We start from the raw sequence: 26,048 nt of genomic DNA, 5'->3' as shown, positions 1-26,048 counted from the left end.
GATCAGTTTGTTTCCGTGGGAATTGGATCAGGGCCTTAGGGCTGTCAAACTTACTCTTTGGAGAGAGCCAAATTCTGTTTGCCGTTATGGTACCAGAGAGACAGGACTACAATGCTAGTGTCATGTGCAGCCATCACTGGGTGGCAGAGAACCCAATGATGGCAACGGGAGGTTTGCACAAAGAACAAGGGTCCAGAATCGCTCGGTATGTAGCAACCAAGCTATTACTTAGTAAAATTACCATTAAGTTTTGCATCGTTTAGGCCCTGATCCAGCAAAACACTTGAGTTTAAGCATGTGAAGAGTCCTGTTAGCCTCAGTGGGACATGCTTAATGTTAAGCATGTGCCTAAGTGCCTTGCTGATCTGGGGTCTTTATGGAAAGAGATTTGTAGTGCATTTTTGGGATGACTGCTATTTCTGCTGTTTGTTTATTTGGCCAGGCTGTTTTGAATGCACCACTGTGGTAATTGCATGCACAATGCGTGCATCTGATCTATTAGAAAATCACAGTATTACCACTGGGCTTCAGAACCAACACCACACTGTGAGGAAACAGACAATTCACCCATCTCTTGGAGCAGATATTTCAGGCTTTCTAATACCTCACTGCACTGGGTCACATCTAAATAGTTAACTTTGCAATCAAGAGTCAACACTGAATTATTTTTGTAAATAAAAGTTTGCATTCTGCAGCATCTGAATTGGTCACTGGAGTTAGATAAACACATGAACAGGGTTGGCTGTGGGCCATAGACTCAGAATCTGACATCCCTACACCACAGTCTGTTTTATCAACGTTTATACTGTAAGTGTTGGCCAGGGTAACTGGGTTCCTACTCATTTCACCAGCATTGAAATTTTAACTTCCATTTGGAGGACTGCAAGAGGAGGGCAGAAGTGACCTTAATTTAATATCTTCTCCAAAAGATAATGTGGTGTAATGGCTCCTATTACTGAATTGCATGGTTGGCATTAGCTGAGAGCCCATATCTTGTTGTGGTATTTGAACTTTTTGGCTAGTAGGTGAGATTACTTATAATAACGCAGCACTGGCAAAACAAGGGCAGAAATGCACCTGACGGACCCTGCAACTGTCACCAAAATTCAAGCAGATACTTCTCATTTTTGTAATATCTTCACAGGCTCAGAATTGCCTTACAAAGCTGTACAAGCTGGATAAAATGCAGTTCCGGCAGACCATGAGGGACTATGTGAACAGAGATTCCCTCAATAATGTAGTGGATTTCCTTCACGCTTTGCTAGGATTCTGCATGGAGCCAGTCACTGACAGTAAGTACGGCTGGCATCACAAGCCCCAGTCACATTTTCCTCGATGACACACCATAGGGGATGCTGGCTGCCATTTTCAAAAAGGTGCAGTGAATTTCTAAAGGCAAAATGTAATTGTAATGACTAGGTTAAATCCTCAGCGGGTGTAAATCAGTGTAACTCCATTAAAGTCACTGGAACTACTTCAAATTACACCAGCTGAGGGTCTGGCCCTATAAATTCTTTTATTTCCAGTACAATTGGAATTAGAGAAGCATACGTGCTCTCTCTTTTAATGCATCCTACCTGTTTGTTTACGGCTTTGTGAAAGAAAATTTTCTCTCAACTATGCCTCAGGCACGAGGTTTTCTGCTTAATAACATGACCAAATGCCAGCTGGAGTGGACTGTGCATTCTGTGTTTAGTCTGAATGGAGATATAATTGAGCATTAAATCTCTCTGCAGAGCCTAAGGTGAGGCAGCAAATAGCTAAACAGATCATGTAAACAAGAATAGGAGCATTCAGATTTATGTGCATACAGTGTAAGTCCATTTCTTTTAAGTTAGGCAAACAGTTCGATGCAGGGCCGCCGAGAGCGGGTTCAAGCCCCGGTGAAAAAATTTTTTCGGGCCCCCAAGCAAGGGCGGACTGGCTAAACAGGGCCGATGAGATTGGGGGGAAGCCGGGGAAGCCGGGGAAGCCGAGCTCCAGGCCCCCTTCTGGACCGCCGGGCACCGGTAATTTGTACTGGCTTCTCCCCCTCCGCCCCCCCATCGGCCCTGGTTCTATGTATATATGGTACATTGGTCATTGCGTGCATAAGTAGCTAATTGTGGGCATTTGGAATATAGGAATTGCCATATCAAAACACACAAGTAGTTTATCTCCTTGTCTATGATCCCAGTCACTTCAGAGAAAGGTGCAAGAAACATCATAGTGGGCAACTGTGAAATAACCAGCCCACAGGGCAAGTTTCTTCTTAACACCCATCAGCTACACATTGGCTTCAAGGGATAAGCCCTCTCTTGTGAATGTTTTTGCCCTGTCTAAGGAACTGTGGATGTTTTTGTTATCTATATAAATGTTTAATCTGCTGTTTGAATTATTCTGAGATCTTGGCCTCCATAGTACCTTGTGAGAGCAGTTTCATTGGTTAAAAAGAATTTCCTGTCATCAGTTTTAAATTGCTTTTCAATTTAGTTGAGTGCCCCCTTGTTATGTGTTATCTGAGTGGGGAAACAGGGATGCCTGAATTGCCTTTCCTATTCCATTTGTTATTTTGTATCCCTCTGTTTTAGAGAGGCGATAAAGGGAGAGGATAAACAGTTTTGATCATTTCAATCTCTCTTTAAATGGCAGATTTTTCTATCCCTCTTCTTATTTGTGCAACTTGTATATCTGCTGTATTGTTTATGAGGTAGGGTCACAAAAATTGAACATATGATTCTGGGTGATTTACGTCTTTTAATACATTTAAAAAGTAATTATGTATTTAATCTGTAATTTGTTAACACATCTCAGCCAAGCTGTGTGGTTTATTGTGCTTGCATTTTGCAGACAAGGCTGGATTTGGAAATAACTTCACCACAGTGGACAACAAGTCTACGGCCCAAAGTGTGGAAGGTATTATTGTCAGCGCCATGTTCAAGTCACTGATCACTCGCTGCGCTTCCACTACGCATGAACTGCATAGCTCTGAAAACCTGGTGAGGCTTTAGGTGCAGGTTTTACAAGTTGAATTTCCTCTCTCCCTCATAAAGCAGCTGGGCTTGAAAATCAGGGCTCGATTCAATGAGACTTTATTGGCATGGCTAGCCAGACAAGTTTAAGAAAAAGTTATATCCTTCAGGTGTTTGTCAGGGGCAAATCTGACCCAGCCAGCATAGGGTCATACACTGTGTTTGGTCTTTGATCCCCTGTGTCTTCAAATGGGGACTCGATTTGTTTAATTGTGAATTTGACATTAATGAAAAGGAAAGACTAGTAGCACTAAACTAGAGCTAGGAATAATGGGCTAGATCCCCAGCTGGGGTAAGTCAGAGTACACCTCTACCTCGCTATAACGCTACCCGATATAACACGGATTTGGATATAACGCAGTAAAGCAGTGCACTCCGGTGGATCAAAGCAAGTTCAATATAACACGGTTTCATCTATAACACGGTAAGATTTTTTGGCTCCCGAGGACAGCGTTATATCGAGGTAGAGGTGTAGTTCCATTGCCTTCAATGGAGATATGCCGGTTTACATGAGCTGGATGTGACCCAGTTCTGGTAGGTGCTGTGCAAGCTTCCTGAGTACAGTCCTACTAAGGTAACTCAGTCCTGACCTGCAGTACCTCTGTATTTGTCTAGTGCATCACCCTGGCTGCATACAAAAGGAATATTTGTTTCCCTCCCTGCTTGTATGCAAACTGAGTAACACAGCTCTCTCGCTCTCTCCTTTGTTATTCAGGGATTGTACTGTGATATCCGGCAATTGGTCCAATTTATCAAGGAGGCTCATGGGAATGTTTTTAGAAGGGTGGCACTGAGCGCCCTTTTGGACAGTGCTGAAAAGTTAATTCCAGGGAAGAAAACAGACGAAACAACTGAGCAGGATCTGAAACCTCCGGGGAGCAAAAAGTTTGTGTTTGGGAGAGATTTGTGTCTGAATGATTTATATACTGTTGTATAACTTATTATGCTGAACACTGTAGTAAGAGGGCCTGAAACATAAGGCCTTGTATCAGAGGCCTGGTCTGAGGCCTGAGACCTGGGCTAAAGTAATGGTCAAAATTTTGCTTTATATTAGCAAGTGAAGTTGTGAGCAAGAGGCAGGCCCTGCTCACAGAATTTGGCAAGCATAGGGTTGATATTGTAAAAACACATATTCCTAAGAGGTGCTGGGCACAAAACACTCACTCAAGCACATTCCAGAAGGGAGGTACCAGAACACCCTGATAAACAAATTCCCCAAAGATAACAGGAACATGCTGACCCATCTTAAGGATAAGGTCAGGATGACAACATAATGAATAGAGATGTTTTGATTGAACCTACAAGGTAATGATACAAGGCAATGGGTGACACCCAGTATGTCAGAGAGTGGCACCCTGTTAAGTCAGGAGTGATACATAACTTGTTTGTTTTGGTGTATAAAGATGTATCTCAGAAGCAATATCTTTGTCTGGCCTAGGGGATAGTAGAAAGTCCCACCACTAACTGAGACGGTCCATTGTCACGAGCATACACATGTTAGTGTACCTGTAACCATTGAGCCGGGGCATTAGCACCGTGCTTCGTCGGCAATAAATTTGACCAAGCGCCTTCGCACCTTAATTAATTTTGTGGTCAGTGGGTGGTTCGCTCGAGATCTACTGTGCCAGCTGTCTGCGCAGAGCTGGGACAGCACACATGGAGAACACACGCACGCAGCCAAACATCTGACAACAAACACAAATGTAGGAAAGTACAAAGGGTTGTTTGTTTTCAACTTGTTAGCACATGTCTGCTCCTGATGTACAGGACTTGAGTGTGGCAGTGACAGAAGCCACACTTAAAATTTAATAAAGTGTGGCAGCTGTGGAAGTAGCCATGAAAAATGTGGAGCCTAACAGAAATAACTTATACAAAGGAAATAAGATAGCAAAGCAGCAGAAATTCTGGGGGATGGAAGAGTAGAGAAACAGGAGAAAGAAAGAGGAGGGATGGAGGTTGAGTGTGAAGGGATGATTGCAACCCCACCCCCAACATCATGTGGACATGGCTTAGTATTAGCATCAGTACGTTGAGGTGCTGAGAGCTGTTGGTCTGAATGCCTATACTCAGGAGTGGGGAGCATGATACAAAAGAAACCTAGGTTGCTTTATTCCTTTGAAATGCTGTCTTGGGATGCATTGCATTCAAGTGTGAGTCAAAAGTATAAGTATGGATCAAAAAAGGAGCTTCAAACAGAACTAAATGAATTAGTCTCATGTAAACTGGCAGCATCAGATTTGTCGCATGATTTTCTTGGCCTCGGAGACATGCAGACCACACTGACCAAGATTGCCAGAAGTATGTAGTCAATACTTTCTGATAATCTGCCTTGGCACCTCAGATTGAGCACCCACAAAATGAGGCTCCCAACATTGCTAGTTTGACATTGCTTTTGAAAATCTTGGCTAGAGCCCTGTGCGTGACTAGCGTAGAGCCCTGCAGCGGAACTGGAATCCCGCAGGTTCCGCAGAACCCACTGCCATAACAGCGGGAGTGGGGTTTTAAAAATGTCCTGTGTAAGTCTCTAATCTTGGCCTTGGTTCCCTGTCCCAATACATTTTTGATGACGATATGCACATTGGCAGGCCAGTTGCTGTAATGGGGGCACACATTTAAATTTGTTTTTCAGAAGTGCTGGATTCAGTGATCAGGGAACGATGTTGATTATATGAGAAGCAAGATATGCCATCTGTTAACATTATTTGACTGTCTGTATTGTCTGCATAGATCCGAGGTGGGAAGTGTTATTATTGATAAAGGCCAGGCATCATCTGCCCCTGATGAATGTCGTAGTTACATCTCCAGCCGTCCTCAGCAGACCCCAGAGCAGTAAGTAAATATTAGTCTTGTATTACAGGTTTCTAAGAGTAAAGAACAAAACAAGAACTGAAGAAAGATTTGATCAGTTGGGACACTGGTCTATCAATGTGAGATTTTCAAGAGCCCTGATTTTGCTCACCATATACGGATCTTCGGACTGAGAGGGAGGGAGAGGAGTTGATCAGCGGGGCCAGTGGCCCTGGGCATGACTCACAGACTCCCTGGAGTACCAGATCCACAGACCCTAGTGTGAGAAACGCTGCTTTAGCATAATGACAGAAAAACAGAATGACTTTTTAGACTGTAAACTCTCTAGGGTAAAATTTGTCTTCATTGTGCTATATTGAGAACACTGTCTAGCTTAACAAATTACATCAAGAAAAATAAGTTTAAATTCTTTGAGTAACATATGCCAAGGAACAAAGAGAGGTTAGAAGAGGGGAAACTTGTTCAAATGTACTTAGCATACAAACCACAGTCAGGTATTATTAACCCTGTGTTGTGTTCTCTTGCAGCGAAGAGCAAATGCAAGGGGCGGTTCTGGGACGCAAAGACTTCTGGCGAAAGATGTTCAAGTCGCAGAGTGCAGCAAGTGATACCAGCAGCCAGTCAGAGCAGGACACGTCGGAGTGCACCACTGCTCACTCTGGAACGACCACCGACAGGCGCTCCCGCTCCCGCTCCCGACGGATCTCGCTCCGAAAGAAACTGAAACTCCCCATAGGTAAATGTATGTCCCTTTATATTATATATACATACTGCATGTGCAGATAGAATAGATCTGTTCTGTGTGTGTGTTGGATACTGCATAGCAAAGACACGTAGTGTCTGAGTTCCTTACAATCTTTAATATGTTTATTCTCACAACACCCCTTGTGAGGTAGGGAAGTGCTATTTTCTCCATTTTACAGATGGGGAAGTGAAACAGAGAGAGAGACTAAGTGATTTGCCCAAGGTCACACAGAAAGTCTATGGCAGAGCAGGGACTTTAACCTGGGGTTCCCAAGTCCTAGACTGGAACCCTCATCACTGGACCATCCTTCCTTTCTCTCTAAGAGAAGCTTTCCAAGCAGACTTCAATAAGAAAGGAAGACTAAATATTATTTATCCTTTCTCACTGACCCGTGTTGATTTTCAACTTTTACAATCCTAAAACTCAGCCTCGCATGTTATGAATTCAACTATGGTCTTTGATGTATGTAGCATGAACACGCCTCGTCCTTCACCCTTTTCTCATGTCACGGTACGACTGTTTCAGCGCTATAGAGAAATATGCCTGTGTTGCTGATGTATTCAGCTTGGAGCAATTGCAGAATTGTCCTGACTGGCTTTATCTGCATCAGGGAACTGGCTGAAACGCTCTTCCCTCTCTGGGCTGGCCGACGGGGTGGAAGACCTCCTGGATATCAGCTCTGTAGACCGTCTGTCTTTCATCAGGCAAAGTTCTAAGGTAAATGTGTCATTTCAGATTAGTAGGGAGGATAAAGGGATAGGGTCTGGCTACTTCACAGATCACTTCTAACTCCCAGAGAAAATACTATGATCAGCATGGATATTGCAGCTGATGGGACCCAGGGACAAAACCCTCAGGAGCTGGGGCTTTCGGTAGAGTGCCAACAGTGGTGCAACTCCTCACCTGCAAAGGCTAGGAGGAGTCTGTCTTTCCATATTTGGGAGCATATCTACTCCCCAACATCCAGCATAACATCTTGGCTGGAGGAGGTCTGCAGGAAGGTGCGGATGGGGGATGGGAGAAAGAGAAATCCTTCCCCCAGGCCATGGAATTGTAGCGAAGCTGTTCCAGACAAAAGGCAGGAGTAGTCTCTTTGGTCCTAGCATTCCCCCACTCCAGCCCTCACAGAAGTGAAAGGCCAGAGAGTCCATTCAGTGGTGGGTCTGTTACCCACGCTCCTCCCTGCCCTCCGTGCTTTCATGCACAGAGATCCAGTGGAGCTACACTTGCACAGCCCTGTGCAGACCTCCCAAATCCTGCTTCTCCCCAAAGTCCAGCATAACCACATCATGGGGGAGGCAGCAGGATTTGTCCCTTGAGCATAGTGTAAGACAGGTCCTCCCTCAAGGAAAGAGGTTGAAAATGGCAGGTGACTTTTTCCCTTCCCTTGAGAGGAGGGAGGAGAAGAGTGGAGATGGTCCATAAGGGGACAGAAATTATTCTCCTTCTGTATTTTTCTAAGCAGCGCCAAGTGCTGTAGTATGGGACACACTAGAAATACACTGAAGAGGAGCTTTGGAAGCAGTCGGTCTTTGGAAAGATTAGGGAACAGCTGAAAGACACAGTTTTGTGAGGATGCATGTGATTTGAAAGGCTGAGAGGTAAACAATGAGTGATGAGGTAACAGAATAAGGATGGCAGTAAAATGATGTTATCATAGCAGTGAGGAGGGGGGGATATGCGTCTAAGCAACAGAACAGAAAAGGAAGAGTGTAATAACTGGTATCTAGCAGCATCTCAAGACTTCCTTCTGGGGAAGTGAAGAAAACTGGGTTAAATATGCTCCATGTTTCATTCTTGTTATACGCTGTCTAGAGATTTGTCATTGTGCCTTCTTTGGTCTTCCATATGAACAGTGTCACAGGAATGAAGTGTCAGTGTAATTAACATTTCGTTTCTCCTGCTCGTTCTTTTCACTCAGGGTTATCTGGGTCCTCTGAATATACCTAAAAAGAAGAACAGGAGTACTTGTGGCACCTTAGAGACTAACAAATTTATTAGAGCATATACCTAATGTACTTTACTAGTTGGTCATCCTGCTTTTTCCTTACTTGTATCTGTATGAACCCCTGTGAAAGAAGGGGAATGGCTACCTAGCCAAATTACAGAATACTTAATATCCTCACCTGGTGCATATGGGCACAGTTCCTGTTCTGTTGCTATAGTAATGTACCACAATACCGCCTGTCCTTAAGTGATGCATTGCTATGGCAAAGTTGGTAGAGAAATCATAACACATCAGAACATGAGTCTTGTCTCCTCATTTGTTCAGGTGAAATTCACTAGTGCAGTGAAGCTGTCCGAAGGTGGACCAGGAGGTGGCCTGGAGAATGGGCGAGATGAAGAGGAGAATTTCTTCAAGCGTCTTGGTAAATGGCGCATCTGCCGAAGATACCCATCCAAGCTTCATCACACAGAAGAAAAAGATGGTTAGAAATCAGGGTTTTCTTTTTCTTTCTTTCTTTTACCCCTTCCCCACTCCTTACTTTCTCCATGGTTTTTGTATCCATTCTGTTCTTCTCCAACTTTTCATTCTTTGTAACCATTTTCTTTCTCTTCCTTCTTTCTTTCATTTTGATTAAAAAAAAACCTCTAGCAAATGTGGAGAATGTGGAAATAAAAAAAAACCCTAATTTGTCCAAATAAATTAAGCTAATATAACATTTGGACTTTCAAAAACAAAGTCAAATTAAATCAAATCAGCACACTTGAAAAATTTATATTTACTTCAAAACAATGATTCAGTCTAAAAGAGGGTGTGTGAATCTTTCAATCCATAATATAATGATGGATGCTCCATCAGTTCTTTTTCCAATTAGTGACCATATGACAGTTTTTTAGAAAAATTCAGCACCGATGAAATGGAAAACCCTGTACAAACCTTGTTTTAATTATCTCTTTTCTTCTGTGTTTGCATGTCTAATGTCTGCATACCATTCGTTAAAGAGAAGCTGTCCCTTTTTCTCAACAAAAGAAATAATTATAATAATATTTGATCGTAATGCCATTTTTTTTAAAAGCAGTGATGTTTGTTTGAAAAGTGCCTTTATTAAGAGGATATTATATTTTCAAGTATCATACAGCAATCCAAACTCAGCTCAGAAACCTGATACTTGTTACCAAGGAGACATTTTTGCATCTTGACATTCTATTATTTTTGTTTTAAAAAAACACATAGTTTGATCCTCCCCCCCCCATTGCTTCTGCTGTTTTTATAGTATATTACATTCCCTGACATTACATTTTACATGATCTGACATGACACCATGGCTGTACATGCTCATTTTGCTATCACATGACACAGGCTTGCACAGGAATCACATGGTCGGGGATAGCAATAGCAGCCAAGTACGAGTGTGCTTCATACAGAAAGTGATACGGCCTGATTTTTGATCTCACTAACACCACTGAAGCGCCCCTGATTTACAGGGGGCTACCACGCTCCTAATTTACACCAGTGTAAATAAAATCAGAATCAGGCCCATAGTCTTGTCATCAAAGATGCCACACTTGATATGAATAATATCTATGCATCTCCACTGAAAAGATAAGTTGTTAAGAAAGTATCGATGTTCAGACAGACCACATTCTAAGGATGATACACAGCTTCAGTCCATGGGCAAGAACTTCAGCTGATGTAAACTGATGTAGCTCCTTTGAGCTGGCTGATTCAGATCATGCGAGGGCACAGTTCCCAGGTACACCAATGGGTGTCACACACCCAGCAGAAGAGGTGTAACTAGCCTGTTTTTACATACATTTCAAAATGTGGGCTGTCAGCGGTAGAGTGGAGTCCCTTTTGATCAACTGTTTCTAGTACATGTTGATTGATTTCTCGTACATGACTTTTATCAACATACCACATGCCTCAGTATTGTCGTGGCTTTTCTTTTCAGAACTGATAGATGCACTCTCATATGAATTATCAGATCATAATATGCATGGCATGTTCCCATGGATTATGGGGGTGTATAAATGGGATTGTTTTTTGTAGTGCATGTGCAGTTACACTCTAGGCCAGACACAGGCCACTGCTGCAGCTGCCCTGCACCAGTTCTCCAGTACACAAAGGCTTCAGTGCCAGCCCCATCTGCAATCTTAGCATTGTACCCTCATGGGAAATATTCTGGCACGCTCAGGCTGGTGTGGTGGCTTCTCTGTCACCCTCACCTTGGCCCCCAGGGTTGGGGGCATGACCAAAGAAAAGAGCCTGGATGAAAAACTGCTTCATTTAGCTCATCTCTGGCTGCCATAATGGCACAACATGGAGCAGCCCTGAGACTACACTAAATTGTACTTTGGGACTGACCCAGCACACACAGCCCTAGGATTGGGAGGGGGCATGTAAAGGTGGCTCACAGCTATCTTTGTACCCACTCTCCACAAACTGCACTGTCACTAAAAAAGTCATCCCTGTGGAATCTGGCCCTAAGAGCCTCAGGAACAGTCCTTTGCCCAAAGCTCAGATGCAGCTGTACCCATCTGCAAAATAACTTACCACCCTTCGCTTACATTTCACTAGCATCTTTTTGTCTTGTTTGCTTTTATCTATACTTGCAGCTTTTCAACACCTACCTCTTCCCAGCTATTAACCTCAGATAGGCATGTCTGAGCAAAATCTGGCCAAAAAATGTCCAGGAAGAGGCTAAGCCAGCATGATGTTCTCCACATTTATCATAAAATGCAAAGAGCCTTTCTTTATTCTCAGCTTGGAGTGACAGCCAGAGAGCTCCTGTTGTTACTCTTTGGCGCTATTAATTTGATATCGCAAAGTCAGGGCATAAGGCTAGGAGCTAGAGATATGAATGCAATGAGCTATTCAACATCTAATGCTTTTCACAAATATCCAGACTGGAAATCTAAGCCTGATCTTGCACATCCAAAATTCCCATTGAATTTAAGTCTCCAACATTTCTTGCACAGAATTCAAAGTATGGATGCAAGTCAAAAATAAAGTTTGTTTATTCTGTGTTACTTTATATAATAGTGTATGTTACACGTAACATATCTTATGCATTTGTTCTGCTAGGATGTTACACTGGTTATTACCTATGTGAACTTTGAACTAGCTAAAATATTTCAGCACTTTGTGATTAATACGTTATGTTACATAACTACTTTTATTTTGAAAAATCGGGACATCTCTTTCACCTGCCCAAGAGCAAAGTATGTTAATATTTATTTGTCTGTATGTAAGTAGAATTAAGTAGGCCATGCCTGGCTTTTAAACACAATGTCTACATTAGAAATTCATAATAACTGAGGGGGCATGAGAGTTAAGAAAAGGTCCTTATGAAAAAAACCCAAACAGATAAATTAACCAGTAATGTTCATGAGTGTAGTTCGTCACCTGTGAGTTTCTGAAAATCAAGGGAGCTTAAAGACTTTTTTGTAAATCTCTAGTTTGAAAGGTAAATTGTGAAAGTCAAGGGAGCATGTAATCATATCAGAAAGGAATTTTTATACACAATGAGATGTAGCTCAGCAAAATTTTTACATACAATACACCTTTGTGTGTGTGTGTGTGTAAGTATATATATAATTTTTACATATATGTGTGTGTGTTATATAAAATTACCCCAGTCTTGCAAGTTACTCTGTGTGAGCAGACCTCCTGCAACCATATGCAATAACTTACAGCATCAAGGCCTGCGTGAGTGTACATAATGTGTGTGTATACACACATATAATAATACTGTATAGTGCACACACACCTTATAGTATATTTTGTGCTTCAGATGTCAATTTCTGAATACGTGATTTCATTTGAACATGAGGTTGAATTATCATGACATTTGTCGGGTCTGAGTTAATCATATTCTGTGCAAAGCCTTCTGGGGCATGAGTGTTAATAAACATCAAAAAAGTAATAGAAAGATCAAAATATATACAGGGATAAAAAATTTCCTTTGCATTCATAATTTCCATTGAGATTAATGGGAGTTATATTTTTAAGAGGGGAGAACAAAAGGCTTGTTAGACTGGATAGGTGCTATTAAATCATGAAGAACCTGATGGCTGGATGGACCTGGGACAGTGTTTTTTGTCAATGTTGCTCTCCTTTCTCCTTTTCAGCATTCTTGATGCTGTGCTGTGACATCATTCTGCTCACGCTTTCTCCATGTAGTGCTTCCTTCTGCCTTTGTTTTAAAAATATGACAACTGAGTAAAACCAGGACAGAAAAACAAACATGCATTACAGTGAACAGAAACAAAAAACCTATTAAACCTGGAGTCATTTTGTCAAGTTGTTTACGAGCTGCTGCTTTCATCATCATTTGTCATCTAAGTCATTGAGAGTTCTGTGTATTTCAAATATATGTATGCATTATACAGTTCATCATTTATTTAAAAGGGCTTTTACCTATAATCAGAATACAGCTAAACAGGCAAGCAGCAATTCAAAAAGGATGTTAATAAATTGGAGAGGGCTCAGAGAAGAGCCATGAGAATGATTAAAGGATTAGAAAACATGTGTTATAATGACAGATTCAAGGAGCTCTATCTATTTAGTTTAACAAAGAGAAGGTTACGGGGTGACTTGATTACAGTCTATAAGTACCTACATGGGGAACAAATATTTAATAATGGACTCTTCAGTCTAACAGAGAAAGTATAACATAATCCAATGACTGGAAGTTGAAGCTAAACAAATTCAGACTGGAAATAAGATGTACATTTTTAATGGTGAGAGTAATTAACTATTGAAACAACTTATCAAGTGTTGTGGTAGGTTCTCCATCACTGACCATTTTTTAAATTAAAATTGGATGTTTTTCTAAAATATGCTCTAGGAATTATTTTGGGAAAGTTCTATGGTCTGTGTTACACAAGAGGTCACACTAGATGATCACAGTGATCTCTTCTAGCCTTAGAGTCTGTGAATATATTTTATATTAAATGCATTTTTCATTGAATGGAGTTACTTTGATTTACACTAGCTGAGGATCTGGCTCAGTTAATGGAAATCATTGCCTATCCTAATGAGAGAGCTTCATCTGTTTAGGGAGTTCTATATTTTTCATTCCCATTTGCTGGATGTAGGCAAGATCTCTTCTTTGTGCAGGCCTGGTGGGTGCTATGCACATTAATTTTTTTTTTTGCTCTATGTTGTATAAATTGAAGAATATTGTAAACTTTGCATTGATATTGTGATACCGTGGCCATTAATTGTATCAGCCGAAATATACCAGGCAGTTAGGAAACAAAGGCATCGGAAGAATAGGCAGTAATGTCCATTCAACTAACATGAGTGTCTTTGCTCCTTTTCTTTTTTCATTTGGATGAAATCTGTCCCGGGATAGAAATGTTTTGCTGTTGGACACTACGTAGCTTAGCTGGATATAGGACAGCCATGTACTTTCATTCTTACAAGAAGATTTTTTAAACTTAATTCATCTTTGTTTGCATGATTAGACTTAATAGTTTGGAAAAGATTTTCCATCAATCTATTCTGGGGTTGTCATTGTACTATATAAGTGCTTCCCAGGTAAATCTTCATGGTAAGGTCCCTTAGTGGACTTGGAGTTTTCTGCTTTTCTCCTCTCCCTAGGTAAAGAATGTCCTTCAAAGATGGTGCCCTGCCTTTGTCTGTTACATCCATGTTAGAAACAACTAGAGTCCCCAGCCCAAAGTTCTAAGTTGCTTTATTATTGAGCATTCTGTAAGATTCCTCAATGCTTATGCCCGTAAACCAAGGAAGTTGGGATAGTTTTGTGGACAAAGCAGGAAAGCCCATGATCTGGAGATTCTTGACTTTGGCTTGATTCTGCATATGCTTCCGCAGAGGGAGGTGGAGAGTTTATACTTTTGATTGTGGTGAATGGTAATCATCTTAGACTTGAAACTACTTTTCAGATTTATCCTCTGAGTCCCGTCTAGTCCTCCATCAGCTCTACTGAGATACTCAGGTTTTCTAGCTTTGTTTCCTTAGAGGTGATAGAAGGGTTTGTATCATTTATTATGTAGATCTTCTGTCAAAGCTTTCAGAAGCGCTTTCCTTTGAGAAGGCAAAAATGGCAGCTGAGCCATGTGCAATGTTGAGGTCATGTGGGTGAAGAAATCCAATTGATCTCCCTTGTTTTTGCCTTTGGGAGGGTGTCCGGCTGAAATGAAAGCTCTTGGATACTCCCCAGCTGTGCTTTAGTTAGAATATTTTTAATTTCATTGTGTTTTCCCAACTAATTAATATTTATTTCATGTACCTTCCACAAGCCACACCAACTCTGTCACTTGTTAGACTCTGCCTACCAGGGCCGGCTCCAGGGTTTTGGCCACCCCAAGCAGCCAAAACAAAACAAACAAACAAACAAAAAAGCCGCAATCGCGATCTGCGGCGGCAATTCGGCGGGAGGTCCTTCGCTCCCAGGCAGAGTGAGGGACCGTCCGCCGAATAGCCGCCGAATACCTGGACATGCCTCCCCTCTCCGGAGCGGCTGCCCGAAGCACCTGCTGGAGAAGCTGGTGCCTGGAGCCGGCCCTGCTCCCTACATACTTACCTTCCTCGGGGGAACCTTGGTTCCAGTCTGCAATGTGATTAGCTGATATGTCCCATGCAAGTAACATGTTATTGTATTCAAAGGAGGCTTTATGAGCGTCATTTTCAAAAGTGACTAGTCATTCTGGGTGCCTCCATTTTTAGGTGCACTGAATATGAGACATCTTAAAGGATTTACAGGAGGTGAGTGCTGAGCACTTTCTGAAAATCAGGCCTTGACATAAGTGTTTCAAGGTGGGCTCCCCAAAATAACTAGTCACTTCTGAAGATCTAGGCCTACATAAGTAACAGCTGATCCTTGCCTTGGCCTTTTGGAAGAATTATTACTCACGTGTCCTGCTCAAAATATAATATAACATTTGTTAAATTAATAGGTAAGGATAAATGCATATTCTTCCTTAGGGAGAAGGAAGATGATAAGCTAAGATAGAGACCGATAAATGAAAATAATCTAAATAGACTGACCAGGAAGTGCGGAGAGGGAGAGCGCCTGAGTGCCCAAACAGGCAGAAGACTCGATACTGTATTTACATATTTGAAAAAAGGCCACGGACCAACCATATTCTGATCTAATTTACACTGGAGTAAATCTAGAGCACCTCCATCCAAGTCCAGGGAACCACTTTGGATTTACACCAGCAAAGCCATGTTCAGAATCAGGCTCACAGTTTTCAGTCACTTGTTGCGATGGAAATTGTCACAAGTTGTATCAAATTGTGGGGAGGGAAGGGAACTGGGTCAGGATCATGCACACCAGTATTCCTGTACAACTCGTTTTTTTATCTGCGAGGTATTGTGTGTCCCTTCTCTTCCCTGCTTCTCATCCCCGCCCCCTACCCTGGACCCCCTTTGTACTCTCTACCTCCTCAGGTTGCCACAGTTTTGATGATCACTTGGCCTCCAGCCAGGAAGGTGGGAAATCCAAGAACGTAGTGAACCTGGGAGCAATCAGACAAGGCATGAAACGCTTTCAGTTTCTCTTAAACTGCTGTGAGCCAGGCACGATCCCCGATGCCTCCATCCTGGCAGCTGCCCTCGATCTTGTAAGTCATTGCACAAGCATTCATTAACATAGTTCTTACCTGCTGAGCAATAATGTACAAACTGGAGTGTATTGAGATGCTACTGTCAATTAATTAATGTCTAAAGCGCTATATAAATATGAAGTGTTGTTAATATTAGCTGAAGTTTTAATGTGTGTGACTGTATAAAGATGCACAGAAAATGGGTCTCCATTATTATACTAATCCTCTTAATAAGATTATTGCTAACATGAAGTTTTTATATTCATGCTGCAAATTGCACAAACAGTCAGAAGCTGTCCCTTTGCAAACTTCTTATAACAATACCAAGATACAGGATATAGAGTAAAGGACAGGTGACTGCCAGATGTGGGGCTATAATTCCACTGAGGGTTTCTGGTGGTCTCATAAGTAAAGTGAAGCATGGCTGTTAGTCACCAGAGACACTCAATGGAAAAAACACCAAGGCTCAATATTTGACTGTTTTTAATGAATATACTAATAACTCCTGGATCCAAGTCCCAGACAATCCAAGTCCACTGTTCCATCCTTGCTCCTGCTTGTACTGTCATCTCCTCCACTCCTTCCCTCCGTTGCTGTCCTTGTCCCCTTTCTTACCTTTGTGCTGCTCTCTCTTTTCCCACCCCAGTCTCTGAGGACATCTACAGCTGCTGACTTCCCACACCCTTCTTTTCTTTGTGACTGTTGCTGGATCTGTGTTCATTTGCAGCCTTAGCACCCTCTTCTTCACTACTCTCTAGATTTGCTCAGTGGCTTGTCCACCCAGGCTAGCTTTCTGTCCCAGCAGTGTTGGTTGGGTAAATCTCATAATTCATGAGTTGGATATCACACCTGTGAATCACAACACACTTTTTTTTTATATAGGTTGTATTGTTTTTAACACTGTAAACCACAGCCTGCCACCCGCTATGCTACAGGTTCAAATCCAACCTAGACCAGTACTGGCCAAAAGTTGCTGTTGCCATCTGATGGCTATTCAGTTTTCTGCATGCAATTAGGGAGGTGGGTCTCAGTCCATTTCCCAGTTGACAGGTGTGTGCTTCACTAAAGCCCACCATCATGGCTGGCACTAATTGGCACCTGGGCTGGCTGCAGTGCCAGCAGAGTAGGGGAATGCTGAATCATCCAGGAGGTTGAACTACCTTTTCGCCCTCAGTCATGGGGTCCATGCCCGTCAGGATTGAGGCAGGCTTGCAGGGCTGGATGGGAAGGCACTCACTCCAAATGCCTGTGCTATGGCAAGAGGATTTCTTTCTCCAAGACTGTCAAGCTTCTACCCATCACAAGCACTAAATTAACAAACAAAAAATGTAAGAAAAAAACGTTCACTGCAGCCTCATAGACGCTGCACTGTGCCACTTTAAGACCTTTCTTGAAATCTGTATGGCATGTACTGTAACAAATTATACCGTGTCCAAGAGCTGTGTAAGAGAGAAACATGCAATGGGGTATCAATCTGGCAAGTGACAATGTCCTTCCTTATTCTTAAGACGTGTGGGAGGAGGGATAGCTCAGTGGTTTGAGCATTGGTCTGCTAAACCCAGGGTTGTGAGTTTAATCCTTAAGGGGGTCATTTAGGGATCTGGGGATGCAAAAAAAAAAAATAGTTGGGGGATCACTCCTGTGTTGAGCAGGGGGGTAGACTAGATAACCTCCTGAGGTCCCTTCCAACCCTGATATTCTATGTGTCCTGTGATTAAACCACAGGACCACTCTCTGCAGTCTTACTTATTACGATAACTGCAAATGTACCAACAGGGCAGTGATGTGTTTATACTACATATGACCTGGGGAATGCTAGGAGCTGGCTTTCAAAGCTGAATTTCACTCTCCATCCTTCCCCATTAGATAGGTAAAAGCCTTTGGTTCAAATCTGGAATGGGGTTGCCTGACAAAAAAGAATGGTAAATTCTCTGGGCTGGAATCTGACCTCAGTTGCAGTGCTTGTAAATCCAGAGTGTAACTGAGATTACAATTAGTTAAAAATAGTATTGATTTTACTGTAATCTCCACAAGAGGGTATGCTGTATTTAGTATATTTTGTATTGCGTAATCACATACTATTTTTCCCACAAAAGCCCTTCCTCATTCATTGCCCAGGATGGACCTACTCTGAAGATGAATCAGATTTGTGTAGTGAAGGAGACTGTTGCCTGTAGGTCCCCTGCTGGATTTGTTGCAGAAGTTGGCAGGTGTCTAGTGAATGAGGCAGGGGATTGCAGGAAGAAAAAGGTTGGTCTTGTGAGTAAGAAAATTGAATGCCACACAGGAGAATTGGATTTTATCCATGCCTCAGCCACAAAGTTCCTATGTGATGCTGGGCAAGTCACTTAAACTTTTCACATGTGGTCACTAGTTATATGTTCCCCATTTTCTGGGTGCCTAACTTGAGATCCTGGATCCTGATTATCAGAAATGCTGAGCCCTCACCGCTGCGACTGAAGTCAGTGGGAGCTCTGCTTTGCACATATAAAGTGCTATATAATGCTAAGTGATCTGGAGAATCAGGCCCTGGGCATCTCAAATTGAGCACCCAAAATTATTGAATACTTTTGACCTTAATCTCTTTATGCCTCAGACCCCCATCAGTAAAATGGGGGATCATACCATCCTTTCCCTTCACACGGGTGATGTGAAGATAAATTAATGCATGTCTGTGAAGGATTCAGTTAGTGTAGCAATAAGCACTACAGAAAAGCCCATGAGGAAATTAATAATTGCATTTTCTGAGCAGGGTTTGAATAGAGTTCAATAAATAAGGCCTTGGAGCCACGCACTGAACAATGAGAAAGGAAAACATTGAATAGCTGCTCATTAAGTGAGCACCGTCCATTCTGTGCATTGAATGAGACAGGTGGCCTGTGGAAAAAATGCTATGTGATCATATAATTACAGACTGTATCAGAATGCATGTGCACAAGGGGGCTGAATTAAGGTTGCCTAGGCAACCTTAATTCTGGCATTTTCTAACTTTTGAATGCTTGACTTTGCAACCTTAATAATGTTCTTTTTGCATAGTTTGTGTGTGTGAGATACATATGTAGAAAGAGACATTCAGCAGCTGCTAAGCAACTACAACTCTCCCTGATTTAAGCAGAAGCTCAGCAACTCTCAGGATTTGTTCAATAATTTCAAATGAAAAGAAAACAGACAAACACTTGGAATGAAAACTGTGTTTTTCAGCAAATTTAATCGTTCAGAAATAAGACAATACAACACAGCTTTTCAATCTAGGTCTTGAGTATTTGATTGGAGCACAGAACTTTTGTTATTTCTCCTTCTGTGTTGGACATCTGGAAAAGGTCTGAGGATTGGTTTTAAAAATGAAGATGTTAAACTGTAGTTCACAAGCCCAGAAAGATCAAATTTCCTGGTCATAAGGACTGGCAATGAAGGGAATCTGAGGAAAAGGCAGCTCTGAATAATTTCCAGTGCTGCCCTTAATTTAGCAGCTACTGATCCTCTTGTTTCAGAAGCTACATTGCACCTAGGATCCTGATAGCACTACTGAGCTGATGGCCAAAAGTAAAGTACCCCCTAAATCGATCAAAGAGCTCTATTAAAGGGTTCCAACGTGAGCCAACAGATTGTTCATGACAGGGTGTCTCTGCAGGAAGGTGGGAGGGATATGAGAACTAAAAGTGATGGGAATCCTTAGGGTTATCACTGAGAACTGTGTATGGCTATGAAGTCATTATTATTACAAGAACGTTGAACTAATAAGGGATTTACAGTGAGTTCATTCTTTCCAGCGTCTTACTAGCTAGTTGGGAGTCTGGGAATGGGAGGCAGAGGAGAAAAAATATTAAAGCTTCCTGAGGTATTTTCTTTTCTTTGTTTTCTAGACGTTCCTGTTGTGTCTGTCTTTTCTGTAGTCTCAAAGAGGATGGCTACTTTTGGCACAGAGCACAGAATTATATTTATGATCTGGTCACTGAGCTTGAAGTCCTTGTAACCCAGCAGATGGGAGCCAGATATGCACAGTATGGGCTGGGATGAATAACTTGCCCCATTTTTGGGAAGTTGGGGCAGGGATCTAGTGCTACAGAGAGAAAATTCACAACACATATCAAAATCAATATTGTTTTCACTACACCCTCTTTTATTTTCCCTTCAGATTTATATCTGCCCTAGCTTTTTCTTATGACACTAGCAATGGCAGTCAGTCAATCCTGGGTTATTGCATTGGGCTCTCTCTACTAACATTTGGGCAGATCGTTTCTGATCTGTGTAGCCTGCCATAAGCAGATGTTTATCTTTTGGGAAGCTGTGGGTATGGGTTGTGTCCAGTTTGACTCAAACATGTCTCCAAGACCAAGGCTTCTAAATTGTTGTTTAATCTGCAAGAATGGAGTAGTCCTTACTGTATTCCATTTGCTTTGTATCAATTCTACAGAGTCAGTGACATGTTTTAGCTTTAAGATGTCATATTCACTGTACATTTGAAAAGCTGTCAGTATGTTATTCTACTGCATTGGCCATAGGCAAATTACATTATGAAAAAATGCTTTCAACTTCTTTAAAGCAAAGAAAAACACAGTTTAATACAAAGTGTATTTTTAAACCGATGTTTCCAAGCTTTTCAAACATTTGTGTGATTTAGATTTTATGCAAATTAAAAGCTCCTTATTTTAAATGATTTCCCCTAGCCATGTTGCTATGACAACTGTTAAAAATTAGGGGCAATCGGCTCCAATTTCAGTCTAGTTCAACCTTCATCAGCATGTTTTTCATGCAGACTTTCACAAGTAATTCCATTCTTAAAGTGATCAAAGGATCTTTGATTAGCACAGATAGTTTAAACATATTTGCCACTGCAACTTAGAGAAATTAGAGCAGTGGAACAAGAGCCATAGGTATTAAAAGGTAGTGATTTATTATATACATTGCACCACAAGCTGCCTTGAAGACTAGAAGCTACTTAGTAATGTATTATCCAAGAAGTGACATCCATCCCGGTTTTGTAAAGCTGGGTGGTAATGGGTTACCAAGTGTTTTATGAGAATTAATAATTGGTTACAGGCCATTTTAAATCTTTGTCTCCAGCTGAAATTCAGTCTGGGCTGGTAGTAAATTAAATCTGTTACCTACTGAAGATAATTTCGAGGTCTAAGTGGAATGGGTTTGGTATGCCACTCTAGTCTCTTGTGGATGCATTCCCACATCAGAAGACTAGGATCAAAGGTGTGTTGTTAGAATGTGCTGGCTAAAATATTCTAATGAGCATGTTTGAAAAGTCTAGTGTAGAGAGGGGCCCCTGCCTTTAACATGTGCTAAACTGATCGAGTTAAGGCCTAGGACAGGGGTAGGCAACCTATGGCATGCGTGCCGAAGGCGGCACGTGAGCTGATTTTCAGTGGCACTCACGCTGCCTGGGTCCTGGCCACTGGTCCGGGGGGCTCTGCATTTTAATTTAATTTTAAATGAAGCTTCTTAAACATTTTAAAAACCTTACTTATTTTACATACAACAATACTTTAGTTATATATTATAGACTTACAGAAAGAGACCTTCTAAAAACATTAAAATGTATTACTGGCACGCGAAACCTTAAATTAGAGTGAATAAATGAAGACTCGGCACACCACTTCTGAAAGGTTGCCGACCCCCGGCCTAGGGGCACAATACTCTTTACCATGACCTGCTTAGTGCATGTTATAGTCAATACTGCTTTGTCCACTCTGGACTTCTGGAAAGTATTAATCAGCATGTGTTAGCTTAATATGTTCTAACACCACATTTTTATCCTAGTCGAGACCAGCCCTAACTGATGCAAATGGCAATACTTGACACCAAGTACTGACAGAAAGCCCAAGTGCTTAAAGGGCAGAGAGACTGAATTAACCATTTACTCCTGGAGCAGTTGCTCCCAATTCAGGGTTCCATGCCCAATGGTGAGTTGGTATGCATACACTTGCTCAGCTGCCGCCCACGATGTACTTGCCTTATGGCTAGAGAGAGACGAGTTGTCAGTCTGACATCTTTCACAAGCAACTAACAGTTTATTTTAAAAATAGTTATGTTTTTTTCTCAGAACAGAGAATAGGGGAATAGGGAATAAATTTGTTTGAACTGCCATGGTGAGGAAAGGGGTGGCCACAGGAAAGTTACCATCAGTAGGTAGTATTAGTCTTGCAAATTTGCTTGACAATTGAAGGCGACAAGAGTGGAATTGGAGACTGTCTGGTCACAAACCTCTACAGGATCAGTTGAACTCCGGCAGTAGCATGATATTATCTCATTTTGATTCCATCTTAAGCCACCTGCTCATCCAGATCAGCCTTGCATTTTATAGCATGCGTTGAACAGACTACTGAGGAGCCCCTATGGGATTCTGTAAAATATGAATTAAGAAAAATGAGGGTTCTTATTCAGGTTGATTTATACAGTACAAAAAAAGTGTTATGTGAATTCTAATGTAAAAAGGTGGAGATTTTACTATGATGACTTGTAAACAAAATTCCATAGGAAGTGGCAATGCTGCTTAGGATTTTGCTGCTGTGTTGAGTTTTGACGGTAACCGTGGTAACTTGTGGTTCTTTTCAGCTACGCATCGCCTGCCCGATTCATTTCTCTCCATTTGTGATGTGTTTCTCTGTGATGTGAATCCATCCCTGTCCATTCTGTCACATCTTCATCTTTCTTTTGCTGCTGCTTCCGATTACTCTGGGCTCCAGGTAAGCTATTGCAGGAAGTCTGTGCACTGCCCCGTTTAGCAGGGTCGTTCTCTCTGTGGGTGACCCACTTCATGTTTTACATTTGGAACAGCTGAGCCGGACTCTGCAGAACAAGGGGGTCAATCCCCCAGCCTTTACTTGGGAGGGAAATCCTTCCCCAAACATGCCAGGCCACTGAGACTGTTTGCATGAGTAAGGATTTCACAAGTGAGGAGTGAGGAAGGGTTTGCTGAATTAGGCCTAGGAGATCCCTGTCACTTGGGTGTTTGTGATATGTCTTTGAGAGCAGTGACCACAGAGCAATATCCAGTGAATCAGTTTAAGAGCTTTATTGTGCCTACTATACAGAACTCTACCATTTGGGGATGCAGAGCCACACGGGACTGGAAGGAACTCCCCGGGTGTGCAGGCAGCTCATCTGTCCATCCATGGTTCTTTTGTGAACCCCATCACTGTAGTATCTGAGCACCTCACAACCTTTAATTCATTTATTCTTGCACCACTCCTGTGAGGAGAGGAAGTGCCATTATCCTCATGTTACTGATATTCTCTGTATCCCTCCGTTTCGCAAATTATTTGCCCAAGGTCACACAGGAAGTCTGTGGTAGAGCAGGGAGTTGAACCCAGGATCCCTAGTTCCAGCACTTCAGCTACTGGACCATCCATCCTCTTTCATCCCTTGTTATTCCCCCACCCACCATCTTTAATTGCCTCAGTCTCCTTTTCCCTTGAAAGACTTAGGCCAGATCTACACTACAGATCTATGTCAGTATAACAGCGTCGCTCAGGGGGTGAAAAATCCACACCTCTGAGCAACATTGTTATACCAACCTCACCCCCATGGAGACAGCCCTATGTCGATGGGAGAGCTTCTGCCTTTGACATAGCTACCGTCTCTCAGGGAGGTGGATTAACTACGCTGACAGGCGAAGCTCTCCCCTGGGCATAGGGGCATCTCCATTAAGGCGCTACAGCAGCACAGCTGCACCTCCATAGCGCTGTACTTGGAAAAAAAGCCCCTAGATAATAAAAGATTAATTCTTTGCTTGGGACCATCATCTTGGTTCATTTTCTTGTACCCTAGTGGATATATAAGCCAAGGTGAAACACCATAATTGCTGCACCATGTACCTGAGAACGACATCATGGGTGCAATCTTCCTGGTGCTGATAAGGCTGCAGACAAGGTTAATGTTATGCCCTTTTGGGGTACGTTGATCCTCACCTACTCGTTGGTCCATGTATTTTGGATATATATGGGCCATAATGTATGTTGGCTGTCCTAGGCAACTAACAGTCCATACAAGCCTTAGATATAATCCTACCTCTTCGGTGTGACTGAATCCCTGACTTTCAGTTACTAACCCAAATAGTCATGCATCATTTCAGAACCTCTAACATGATCCATATTCGCATTATTTCACAGGAATCCTAACAGATAGATATTTTCTGCCCTCATTTGAATTAAAATGAAAGGCAAACTACAACAGAATGTCACACCAAGAAGCAATTACCCCTCCCTCTCCCCGAAATGTTTTTCTTTTTTAATCTAGCCAGAAGATGTCTTTTTTTTTTGCCAGTCTTCCAAGAGGTCCCACATTTTTCAATTTTATTCATAACCTTTTGTGACTGTAATTGAATCAATGGTGTATGGTTCTTTAGATGCAGATCCTCACCTGCTTAAGGATCTCTTAAGTGCTGTTGTCTTAATACCTAAATACATTTTACACATGCATTTGTGCACCATGAAACCAATATATTATGGATACAGACAGAATCATCATCTCAACTCATTAACAATCACCTATTCACTAGCGCCTACTCATGAGCTGTGGACATTTAAAAAGATGTGGCGCATTTGCTAAATTACATTTTGCCTCTAAAAATTGCAGGAAATGAGGGGGTGGGAAAATAAAGTAAAAGTGAGAAAAACAATTTTCTTTTATTATTTGCAGTGTTGTTGAAGCGGTGTGAATCCCAGGATATTAGAGAGACAAGATGGGTGAGGTAATATCTTTTATTGGATCAACTTCTGTTGGTGAAAGAGACAAGCTTTTGAGCTACACAAAGCTCTTCTTCAGGTCTGGGAAAGGTACTCAGAGTCTCCCAGCGAAATACAAGGTGGAACAGATTGTTTAGCATAAGTAGTTAGCAAGTATTCCAAGGGACCATTCAAGGGGAAGTGGCCCATTAACACTCCCTTAGTCTTTGGATAAAAAGCGGGGGGGTTAATGGGTTTCAGATTGTTGTAATAAGCCATAAATTCAGTGTCTTTATTAAGACTGTGATTTCAGTATCTAGAAAAGTTGTGAATTTAGACTCCCAGACTCATCTCTTGAACATGTTGTGCAGGTTGCCTTTAAGGATGATTACTGAGAGGTCAGAGTGATCATTCTCACACTGGAACCTATCCATACAGTCTATATGCATCCGAAGAAGTGGGCTGTAGTCCATGAAAGCTTATGCTCTAATAAATTTGTTAGTCTCTAAGGTGCCACAAGTACTCCTGTTCTTTTTGCGGATACAGACTAACACGGCTGCTACTCTGAAACCTATCCATACAGGGTATCATTAAACAATTACAACCATACTCTAGGGACCACATCCTGAAATAAATCTTTCCCAAACCCCCTCTTCTGGCCTTCAAACAACCCCCCAACCTCGCCACGCTCCTCATGAGAAGCAAGCTCCCCATAGACCAGGACACCCCAACTCAAAATGGTACCAGACCCTCCCAGAACAACAAATGCAAAATCTGCAGACTTATCTCCACTACTGCAATGACCAATACTCCTTCCCTCCCACCTCCCCACCCCCCGCACACACACACAAAACACACCTTTCAAGATCCCTTGGTCCTTCACATGCCTATCACAAAATGTGGTGTGCTTCAGCCAGTGCACTAAATGCCACATTAACAGCTATGTGACTGAAATCAGATAATCACTATGCTCTTGAATGAACTCTCAGAAAAATAATAAAAGACAAAAACACCTTATCGCCCGTGCGTGAACACTTCACAAAACGAGCACTGCATATCTGACCTCTCAGTCCTCGCCCTCAAAGGAAACCTGCACAATACCTTCAAAAGATGAGTCTGGGAGCTTAAATTCATAACTTTGATAGACACTAAAAATCATGGTCTTAATAAAGAAACTGGATTTGTCACTTACTACAACAATCTGTAACCCACTAGCCCCTCCCCCTTTTTTGGCCTATGACTGTAGGGCTGTTAATGGGCCGCTTCACCTTAAATATTCTGTTCCTC

At 42.0% G+C, this 26,048-nt stretch overlaps 1 protein-coding gene across 5 annotated transcripts in view; it reads left to right on the top strand.

Moving 5' to 3' along the window:
* Positions 1–26,048, top strand: part of UNC80 (unc-80 homolog, NALCN channel complex subunit) — a 174,424-nt gene that overhangs the window by 49,772 nt on the left and 98,604 nt on the right. For 2 of the 5 annotated variants that reach the window (XM_054044841.1, XM_054044840.1), the window contains exons 15-22: positions 1,145–1,292; positions 2,830–2,978; positions 3,727–3,896; positions 5,739–5,840; positions 6,347–6,561; positions 7,175–7,281; positions 8,837–8,933; positions 15,932–16,104. In XM_054044841.1, coding sequence (XP_053900816.1) covers positions 1,145–1,292; positions 2,830–2,978; positions 3,727–3,896; positions 5,739–5,840; positions 6,347–6,561; positions 7,175–7,281; positions 8,837–8,933; positions 15,932–16,104 — 1,161 coding nt within the window. Of the gene's footprint in view, positions 1–1,144; positions 1,293–2,829; positions 2,979–3,726; positions 3,897–5,738; positions 5,841–6,346; positions 6,562–7,174; positions 7,282–8,836; positions 8,994–15,931; positions 16,105–26,048 lie in introns of all 5 variants that reach the window. The other 3 variants (XM_054044839.1, XM_054044838.1, XM_054044836.1) reach the window with 2 other exon arrangements.

Source organism: Malaclemys terrapin, chromosome 11, assembly GCF_027887155.1.
Source record: "Malaclemys terrapin pileata isolate rMalTer1 chromosome 11, rMalTer1.hap1, whole genome shotgun sequence".
NCBI classification, from domain to species: domain Eukaryota; kingdom Metazoa; phylum Chordata; order Testudines; family Emydidae; genus Malaclemys; species Malaclemys terrapin.
This window is presented reverse-complemented; position numbering and strand designations above follow the sequence as displayed.